This window comes from Oncorhynchus mykiss, chromosome 16 (assembly GCF_013265735.2).
Source record: "Oncorhynchus mykiss isolate Arlee chromosome 16, USDA_OmykA_1.1, whole genome shotgun sequence".
Lineage (NCBI taxonomy): Eukaryota > Metazoa > Chordata > Actinopteri > Salmoniformes > Salmonidae > Oncorhynchus > Oncorhynchus mykiss.
This window is the reverse complement of record NC_048580.1, coordinates 56,176,147-56,187,182: the sequence shown is the minus strand read 5'-3', so window position 1 is coordinate 56,187,182 and position 11,036 is coordinate 56,176,147. Positions and strand designations below refer to the sequence as shown.

Genomic DNA, 11,036 nt, shown 5'->3' with positions numbered 1-11,036 from the left:
TAAACTTTTACTCAAGTATGACAATTTGGTACTTTTTCAACAACTGCCTACTGTGCAAACCACGAAATTTCAACATGGATTATGGGGTAATATTTGGTTGAGATGTTGATTCATGAGATTACATACTATATTCACCCACTCAAAAAGACAGACAGAAGTTTATTGAATTTCCCATGTGTCACTATGCTCTCAACCATCTAAAAGTCAAACCAAATTCCAATGGAAAAAACAATGTCTGAATGTTGTTTTAGTTGTCATCCAAATGTCTATCACTGCGCTTTCAACAATGTAAAAGCGAAATTCAAATGGGAATACAATGTCAGATATTTTGTTTATTTATACAACGGATTAATGTGTTATCACTTTGCTTCATCGAATAGCAGAACCAAATGACTTGGATTGTGGTTGAGATTACATTGAACGTACAATACCAGTCAAAAGTTTGGACACACCTACTTATTGAGGGTTTTTCTTCATTTTTACTATTTTCTACATTTTAGAATAATAGTGAAGACATCAAAACTATGAAATAACACATATGGAATCATGTAGTAACCAAAAAAGTGTTAAACAAATCAAAATATATTTATATTTGAGATTCTTCAAAGTAGCCACCCTTTGCCTTGATGACAGCTTTGCACACTCTTGCCATTCTCTCAACCAGCTTCATGAGATATTCACCTGGAATGCTTTTCAATTAACTTCTTTGGGACTGGGGGGCAGTATTGAGTAACTTGGATGAATAAGGTGCCCAGAGTAAACTGCCTGCTACTCAGGCCCAGTTGCTAATATATGCATATTATTAGTAGATTTGGATAGAAGACACTCTGAAGTTTCTAAAACTGTTTGAATGATGTCTGTGAGTATAGCAAAACTCATATGGCAGGCAAAAACCTGAGAAAAAAATCCAACCAGGAAGTGGGAAATCTGAGGTTTGTAGTTTTTCAAGTCATTGCCTATCAAATATACAGTGTCTATGTGGTCCTATTGCACTTCCTAAGGCTTCCACTAGATGTCACCAGTCTTTAGAACCTTGTTTGATGCTTCTACTGTGAAGGAGGGGGAAATGGGAGCTGAATGAGTCAGAGGTCTGCCAGAGTGGCATGAGCTGATCACGCGCGCTCACGGGAGAGGTAGCTGCGTTCCATCGCATTTCTACAGACAAAGGAATTCTCCGGTTGGAACATTATTGAAGATTTATGTTGAAAACATCATAAAGATACTTCGTTTGACATGTTTCTACGAACTGTAATATGACTTTTCGCCTGGACTTGCCCGCGCGTCGTGAGTTTGGATTGTGTACTAAACACGCAAACAAAAAGGAGGTATTTGGACATAAATTATGGACTTTATCAAACAAATCAAACATTTATTGTGGAACTGGGATTCCTGGGAGTGCATTCTGATGAAGATCATCAAAGGTAAGTGAATATTTCTAATGCTATTTCTGACTTTGTCTCCACAACTATGACGGATATATGTATGGCTTGTTTTGTTGTCTGAGCGCTGTACTCAGATTATTGCATGGTGTGCTTTTTCGGTAAATCTTTTTTGGAATCTGACACAGCGGTTGCATTAAGGAGAAGTGGATCTAAAATTCCATGCATAACACTTGTATCTTTTAGTAATGTTTATTATGAGTATTTCTGTAAATTGATGTGGATCTTTGCAAAATCACCAGATGTTTTGGAACTACTGAACGTAACGCGCCAATGTAAACTGAGATTTTTGGATATAAATATGAACTTTATCAAACAAATGTGTAACATGAAGTCCTATGAGTGTCATCTGATGAAGATCATCAAAGGTTAGTGATTAATTTTATCTCTATTTCTGCTTTTTGTGACTCCTCTCTTTGGCTGGAAAAATGGCTGTGTTTTTCTGTGAATAGGTACTGACCTAACATAATCGTTTGTTGTACTTTCGTCGTAAAGCTTTTTTGAAATCAGACACTCTGGCTGGATTTACAACAAGTTTATTTTTAAAATGGTGTGAAATACTTGTATGTATGAGGAATTTTAATTATGGGATTTCTGTTGTTTTGAATTTGGCGCCCTGCACTTTCACTGGCTGTTGTTGAGGTGGGACGCTACCGTCCCCAATATCCCAGAGGTTAACAGTTGTGCCTGGTTAAAAATGTATTTGTGGAATTTCTTTCCTTCTAAATGCTTTTGAGTTGTGTTGTGACATGGTAGGTGTGGTATACAGAAGATAGCCCTATTTGGTAAAAGACCAAGTCCATATTATGACAAGAAAAGCTCAAATAAGCAAAGAGGAATGACAGTCCATCATTACTTTAAGACATGGTCAGTCAATCCGGAAAATGTCAAAAACTTATAAAGTTTCTTCAAGTGCAGTCGCAAAAACCATCAAGTGCTATGATGAAACTGGCACTCATGAGGACCGCCACAGGAAAGGAAGACCCAGAGTTACCTCTGTTGCAGAGGATAATTTCATTAGAGTTAACTGCACCTCAGATTACAGCCCAAATAAATGCGTCACAGAGTTCAAGTAACAGACACATCTCAACATCAACTGTTCAGAGGAGACAGCATGAATCAGGCCTTCATGGCTGAATTGCTGCAAAGAAACCACTACTAAAGGACACCAATAATAAGAAGAGACTGGCTTGTGCTAAGAAACCCGAGCAATGGACATTAGACCGGTGGAAATCTGTCCTGTGGTCTGATGAGTCCAAATTTGAGATTTTTGGGTCCAACCACTGTGTCTTTGTGAGACGCAGAGTAGGTGAACAGATGGTCTCTGCATGTGTGGTTCTCACTGTGAAGTATGGAGGTGTGATGGTGTTGGGGTGCTTTGCTGGTGACACTGTCTGTGATTTATTTAGAATTCAAGGCACACTTAACCAGCATGGCTACCACAGCATTCTGCAGTTATACGCCATTCCAACAGGTTTGCGCTTAGTGGGACTATCATTTGTTTTTCAACAGGACAATGACCCAAAAACACACCTTCAGGCTGTGTAATGGCTATTTGACCAAGAAGGAGAGTGATGAGTGCTACATCCGATGACTTGGTCTCCACAATCACCTGACCTCAACCCAATTGAGATGGTTTGGAATGAGTTGGACCGCAGAGTGAAAGAAAAGCAGCCAATGTGGGAACTCCTTCAAGACTGTTGGAAAAGCATTCCAGGTGACTACCTCATGAAGCTGGTTGAGAGAATGCCAAGCTATCATCAAGGCAAAGGGTGGCTACTTTGAAGAATCTCAAATATAAAATATATTTAGATTTGTTTAGCACTTTTTTTGTTACTAAATTATTCCATATGTGTTATTTCATCATTTTGATGTCTTCACTATTATTCTACAATGTGGAAAATAGTGAAAGTAAAGACAAATCCTTGAATGAGTAGTTGTGTCCAAACTTTTGACTGGTACTGTACATGGTGCAAGTGATCAATGAGCCCAAATTTGAGCACAAAATTTGAGAGAAATAAGCTTTTTGTACATATGGAACATTTCTGGGATCTTTTATTTCTGCACATAAAACATGGGACCAACACTTTACATGTTAGTTTATATTTTTGTTCAGTGTAAATGCACTTTAAAGAAAGTTAGATTTGATTTAGTCCTATTCTTTAACTTAGATTTTAGGTTGAGATTGAGATTTGAATCCAACACATCAATCAGTTATTTGTAGACAAAATAGAATTAAAGACAGACTGAGTCAGTGGCACAGATGGAACTATCTAAGCAGAAGATAGAGAACATCTTCAAATGTTGATATTTGATTGCATTGTCAACCAAACACAATTCACATCACTAAATATCCTTCAATTTGAGATCAACCAGAGCTTGAAACTCTAGGCCTATTGTATTATCTTATTTTAGTTGCATTTTGGGTTGAATTGAAACAATAGATGTTGATAACTGAAATGTTTTAAAGGCCTAAATAGCATCATTGATGAACTATGAGTGATGAATTATGGTCACATTTCATTTGCTCTGTTAAACCTACCCTTTGGAATGACTTTGATATGAACAGTGAATCTACTTCATTTTTAAGTGGGGATCTCTCAACGATCATTCTAACAATAGCACATTGGTAATATTGAGTGACATTATATCATAGCTAAGCAGGGCTGGGCTTAAAAACCTGGATGGGATACCAAAAGGTAGCTGTAGATGGATAAATTCTCCTGGTAGGAGGTGCTGCCCAGCCTGTAGTTTTCTTTTCTGATAGTGGAAATAACGCTGAAGATCTGATATTTTTTTAAAGGTACAAACTCAACATATTTTAAACAAGGTTTGTCTATGTTGAAATTTGGTTACCATGACAAATTACGTTGAAACAACATTGGTTCTAACAAGTTTGTGCCCAGTGGGTAAACACTTGCTACTTTTAAGATTCAGATATTTCCAAAGATATAGATGAGAGAGAACTTGATGGAAATTGATGGGGTGAAGACATGTTTCTCAAGCTGATACACAACATCACAACCTCAATTGTTATTCATTGTAACTATCGTTGTTGCTCAGAAAAAATATCAACAGATGTTTTGGATATTGTTTTTGCTATTTGATCTTCAATGTGGTATTCCATTCTTCTGCTGCAAAGCCATTTACATTAGCCAACCAAATCAAAGGGATGCATGTGAACGATCATTGAATTGATTGTCTTTTATTCTGGTGTGTGTGAGGCAAAACTAGACATATCCCCCCACACACACATCCATGAAACTCACCAGGTACAGATGTAGGATCTTAATAATGCAGGCTATTTAAAACTTGTAGTAGATTTGAGGTTTTCAATTTACACTTTGAAATCAGACTTGACTTTCCTCTACAAAAAGGTCCATTAATTATAATCGCCATAATAATTCACATTTCCTGTGCTGCAGGATTATTTTTCTGCTGTAGCAAACGGGCTCAAATTAAGATCCTACATCTGCACGTTCATTTAGAACACATTTTATTTTACACAAAAAACCTGGCTTCATGCACATGAAATCCTTCATTGAGATGTTTAGGCATGAAGCAATATGGCTGCCTCTTTCTGAGAGCTGCAAATGCTTAGTGAAAGTTACTGACGTGACATTTCACATCGTCCAGGCTCAGAACAGCTCCCTGGTCGTTGTTGCTGTGCTTGTGTTTCTTCTCTGAGCATCGACAGAGCTTGTACTTTATCACCTGTGATGAAACACAGATGCACACGACAAAGGTCAGTGAAGCTGTCGATTTGAGACAAAGGCTGGTAAGAGAAAAGATGGACATTTCGGAGTGTGTCTGCCTCTTCGACAAGTTATTTGTAAAACGCATAAATGTTTAATTCTGCTTTTCCAAGAGAATACAATAATGAGTGAGACAGAAAGCATAATGGAAAAGTGTGGTTGTTTTCTGTCACTGAAGAATACTAGAGAGAATGAAAAGATGACCTCATAGATGTAGTCAAACAGCTCCAGAATAGTTAGGAGACTGGCTCCAATGAAAAGACCCATCTGACCACCAATATCACCTGGGAAGAACGGACAAGGACAAGATTATCAAAGATAATAAACTTTCCCAAAAGATACACATTTCCAACAAAGTATTCTTAAAAAGAAAATTAATAGTTTTTAAAAAATCTGTGAAATACCCAAAAGTCCTGCTACTTCATAGGCTTTCTTCTGTTCGATCGTCTCATAGTTTAGAGCCTCAAAGAAGATGTCCAGAACCAGGATATTATCACTGTTACAGAAAAATACCATATTCAACATCTAAACAGCAAACAGTTTACGTAATCTTCTGATAGAGAACATCTTTACTTAGTTGCACTAAATATGTGTATTGGAAATGGAACTAACAAGGGCCAAAGCCCCAATCAAATGTCTTTGCCATTACATTTCTTACTATGTACTCCATACTCGCTGTAAAGTTTTTATCTGGTGTTTGAAACATTAGACTCACGCTATGTACTGCTCTGACTTGTTGTATTTCTTGGCCAGATACTTGGCAGAGGCCTTGCTGGGGATCTTGACGAAGGACAGCTCCTTGCTGTATCTGGTCATGTTGCACGGCGTCTCACACACACAAAAATCATTGTCTTTCTCCACCAGGAAGTCTGGGGTCAAAGAGTAATACTGCAGCATTAACACTTCTTCTCTTTTTAGTCCATGTAAGTGATGTAGAAATGAAAATATAGTTGCTATGGTCTAAGAAACAGCAGTCTGGATCTATTGCTTACCAAGAGCTGGATCAGCACACTCTTTGTACAGCTCAGGGGTGCAGTATGGGGCATCTCCTGTATATAAAGAGTTGTTAATCAATGAAACTATGTTGAACTTGAAAACTTAAATAGTCCAGACTAGGTAAGGCTGGGCTGGGTGGTAGAGTTCACTTACCAGGCATGTGCACCATGCGGCAGTTACAGTTCTCCACCAGGTAGCGCGTCTCACAGTCGATACGGCAGGCGGTGATGCTGTACGTTTCAAAGAATTCTGAGTCCATCCATGTCACCTTACAGTCCCCCCAGGGTGGGGGCAAATATATCAGCTGGAATAGACACATATGACAACTGTTACACATACAGTATGAGCTACAGTACAACTACAATTGAATAGGTGTACTACAACAGTTACACAGGTTGTGCTTACAGTAGCATTTGTACATGTATTACTATTTTGTTTAAATAAAGTTGTGCAAATAAATATAATGTCCCGACCCGTTGTTCCTGGCAGGAGACAAAGGTCTGGAACCCAGGTGCCACTCCGAAGCCCAGCTGGTCGATGAAGGGTGGCTCCTCCTGATTGTGGATCTGAACTTTGATCCCAGCTTCAAATGAGGTCTCATCTGTGGAGAGGGGAACAGTGGCAGGGATCACTGCATCATCCATGCATATGGCTTATTTAACTAATGAACCCACTGGCTCCAGCAGACAGATAGAGTGGTCTGTTGGATAGAGCAACACACATGTGAGCTGTATTTAGTATTTTAGTATTTTATTAGGATCCATATTAGATGTTGCGAAGGCAGCCACTACTCTTCCTGGGGTCCAAATAGGAACAAAACAACACATCACAACAAAACAATAGTCTACATCAGGGATGTACATCTATCATCAACATCTATCATCAACTAGATTAAACTGTGGGCCAATTGATTCTGGAGCGGATGGTCGGGGGCCCGGAACATAATTGCAAATAATTTGTAGACTGCAAATTGATCACAAGAAGCCCAAACAGATATAATGCTTGACTAAAACATAATCATTTCAAACCTTGCTTATATTTGTATATGATCACGTGTCTCACTATTATGCGTGGGAATAATTGGGAACAGATTTCTTAAATTAAAATCCCTTGGAGCTGATTTCCTGTCTTTTATGTCCAACACTGAAATTTCCACACAATAAAAAAACGTTTTTTTTCTTTTGCTCAGATAACTTGGGGGGCCAAATAAAACCACTCCGTGTCAAATTAAAATCCAGTTGGGGAACCCTGGTCTAAATCATTACAAATGTATGTTTTTTTTTTTTTACAATACTACAATATTACAATGAGTAGTATGAGTGCCAGAGTGTGTGTGTGTGTTTGTGTGAGTGTGCGTGTGTGAATGTGCATGCGTGAGTGTGTGTCTCTTCACAGTCGTGAGGTGTTGTTTTATCTGTGTTTTAAATCTGATTTTACTGCTAGCTTGGGTTACCTGATGTGGAAAAGAGTTCCATGTAGTCTTTGCTCTATGTAGTACTGTGCGTCACAGGCCTTAGGGACTGTGAAGAGACCCCTGGCGGCATGTCTTGTGGGATATGTATGGGTTTCTGAGCTGTGAGTTAGGTGTTTGAACAGACATTTCAGGGCTTTCAACACGTCAATACCTCTCACAAAGACAAGTAGTGATGAAGTCAATCTCTCTACTTTGAGCCAGGAGAGATTGATGCGCATGTTCTTGAGATTAGCCCTCCGTGTACATTTAAGGGCCAGTCTTTCAGTGTCAACTGTAATTTTCCTAAGTCCTTCTTTGCAGCACTTGACCATATAACTTGGCAGTAATCTAGGTGTGATTAAAACTAGGGCCTGTAGGACTTGTTTGCTTGACTGTGATGTCAAGAAAGCAGAGCAGCGCTTTATCATGGACAGACCTTTCCCCATCTTAGCAACCGTTGGATCAATATGTTTTGACCATGTCAGTGTACAATCCAGGGTTACACCAAGCAGTTTAGTCTCCACAATTTGCTAATTTTCCACATTATTCATTACAAGATTTAGATTAGGTTCAGGGTTTAGTGATTGATTTGTCTCAAATACAATGTTTTTAGGTTTTTAAATATTTTGGACTAGCTTATTGCTAGCCACCCATTCTAAAACTGAATGCATATCTTTGTTAAGGTTTGCAGTGATCTCACTTGCTGTGGTAGCTGACGTGTATAATGTTGAGTCATCAGTGTACATAGACACACAGGCTTTACTTAATGCTAGTGGTAGGTCATTAGTAAAAATAGAAATGGCCAAGGCAGCTGCTTTGAGGTATACCACACTCTACCTGGTTTACGTTAGAGAGGCTTCGATTAAAGAAAACCCTCTGTGTTGTGTTTGATAGGTAGCTCTCAATCCACGATATTGCAGAGGATGTAAAGCCATAACACATACGTTTTTCAGCAGCAGATCATGATCGCTGTGTAATGAACTAAACTTAAACACACACACACAAGCACCCACACTTACACACACACACACACACTTTTGTCCTCACCTGTCTCTCCCCACACAGGGAGGTACTCATCTTGCTGAATGTCCAGCATGAGCTCCAGACCGTTCCCCATCCCTCCCTTGGTAGTTATGAGAGGGGTGCGGCCCTCGCCTCCTGCGTTGAACGTGTAACACTTCCCATAGCGAGTGAACACCTGAGGAGAAAGATGAGAAATATGAAAGGGATGAGATAGTAAGACGAGATGTCCTGGAACCGTCCCTCACAATAGCAGAGCCATATTCATCCAGATGCATGGCTCTGCTCAATAGTTTCTATAAATCCAGTTTTGTTCCTTACTGTAACTTGCCACTGGGGGTCAGTGTTAGTCTACATTAGACACCACAGTACCAGGAGTGATGAGGGTATTCCCCTGGGTTTGGGGTTACCTAATCATCTGATCTATGGATTTCACATAACTGGGCAGGGGTGCATCCATGGGTGGGCCTGGGAAGACATAGACCCACCAACTGGGGAGCCAGGCCCAGCCAATCAAAATTAGTTTTCCCCGAAAAACGGCTTTATTACAGACAGAAATACTCCTCAGCACCCCCCTCCCCCACCCACCCCTCAGTCGATCCCGCAGGTGAAGAAGCCGGATGTGGAGGTCCTGGGCTAGCATGGTTACATGTGGTCTGTGGTTTTGAGGCCGGTTGGACGCACTGCCAAATTCTCTAAAACAACCTTGGAGGCAGCTTAGGGCTGAGAAATGAACACCAAATTCTCTGGCAACAGTACTGGCGAACATTCCTGCAGTCAGCATGCCAATTCCACGCTCCCTCAAAATTTGAGACATCTGTGACATTGTGTTGTGTGACAAAACTGCACATTTTAAAGTGGCCTTTTTATTGTCCCCAGCACAAGGTTCACCTGTGTAATGATCATGCTGTTTAATCAGCTTCTTCATATACCACACCTGTCAGGTGGATGAATTATCTTGGCAAAGGAGAAATGCTCACTAACAGGGATGTAAACACATTTTGAGAGAAATACATTTGGTGCATAATGGGACATTTCTGTGATTTTCTATTTCAGCTCATGAAACACGGGACTAACACTTTACATGTTGCGTTTACATTTTTGTTCAGTGTATAAACAACAGCATGGAACTATGCTCATGTCTACTGTAAGTCATAAGTCATTTGTATTTATGACACTGTCTGTATTAACTATAAAGTAACTTGTGCTGTGCCGAAGCTGGGAGCGGGCCATTGCTCAGCGTATGCAGCAACATGACACATCTGTGAATAGAGAGAGGGCTGACAAACACAATGATTGTTGACTGAGTTTGGACAGTGCTGTTAGACAGCTCAGCCTCGCCATCTATCATCACACACACACACGTTTGTTCTACTATCCTTGTGGGGACCAAACAATTGATTCCCATTCAAAATTCTATTTTCCCTAACCCCTAATCGTGAACCTAAACCGAACTCCTTACCCTAAACCTAATTGTAACTCTAATCCTCCCCACTTGTCAGATCTTTCCTTGTTTTACTATCCTTGTGAGGAATTCTGGTCCACATGATAGTAAAACCAAGCACACACGCACGCACGCACGCACGCACGCACACACACACACACACACACACACACACACACACACACACACACACACACACACACACACACACACACACACACACACACACACACACACACACACACACACATACTGGCTGACAATTATAGGATCAATGTTCAGCTTTCTCTGTGAGGGAGGGACTGCTACACAGCTATAGGCTTGTAGAGTGACTGGAAATCACTGTGGGGTAAATTCATTACTGATGTTTTCAGACACACTGAATGGAGTATGTGAGTATTCTGGAGGATGTTTTTGTCATCATTGCCTAGTAGACAAGAAATGAGGTTTCTAATCTCAACCAATGTTAGAGTAAAAAGACTGTCCTACCTCACACTCTACTTCCATATTTTCTATGCCTTCTGTAACATGCTTCTACTCTGCTTCAACCCATCCACCCATCTCTTACTCACACATTTCCCTACTTCCTTTACACTCTCTTTATACATCACCAACACTACCCCACTCCTTCCTCCTTCATGCTACCTCCCTCCCTCTCTTCATCCATTCCGCTGAACTTTGACTGGCATCGTTATAGACTTGTCTACTCTGCAGAGTCTAATGGCATATGGGGAAGTTACTTAACCATATGTTAGTTCTATGTTAGCCTTTACATCTAACCTCAATGAGTGCATGTTCTTTCTGAACACATGAATGAATGACTGTGTAAGGTCAGAGTGCCAGATGCTTTTTATGAATAAATGAATCAATGAATGAGTGTGTGATGTCAGCTAGTGCCTGTTCCTTATGAATACATTAATGAATGAACA

At 40.0% G+C, this 11,036-nt stretch overlaps 1 protein-coding gene across 1 annotated transcript in view; it reads right to left on the bottom strand.

Annotated features, from left to right (window-relative positions):
• LOC110492366 (acid-sensing ion channel 1) overlaps window positions 1-11,036 on the bottom strand; it is a 97,866-nt gene that overhangs the window by 1,941 nt on the left and 84,889 nt on the right. Inside the window, exons 3-10 of the mRNA XM_036947345.1 lie at window positions 8,691-8,841; window positions 6,664-6,791; window positions 6,344-6,494; window positions 6,187-6,243; window positions 5,910-6,063; window positions 5,599-5,690; window positions 5,399-5,478; window positions 5,055-5,153 (exon numbers count right to left, since the gene is read on the bottom strand). Of these exons, the coding sequence (XP_036803240.1) occupies window positions 5,055-5,153; window positions 5,399-5,478; window positions 5,599-5,690; window positions 5,910-6,063; window positions 6,187-6,243; window positions 6,344-6,494; window positions 6,664-6,791; window positions 8,691-8,841 (912 nt within the window). The remainder of the gene's footprint in view (window positions 1-5,054; window positions 5,154-5,398; window positions 5,479-5,598; window positions 5,691-5,909; window positions 6,064-6,186; window positions 6,244-6,343; window positions 6,495-6,663; window positions 6,792-8,690; window positions 8,842-11,036) is intronic.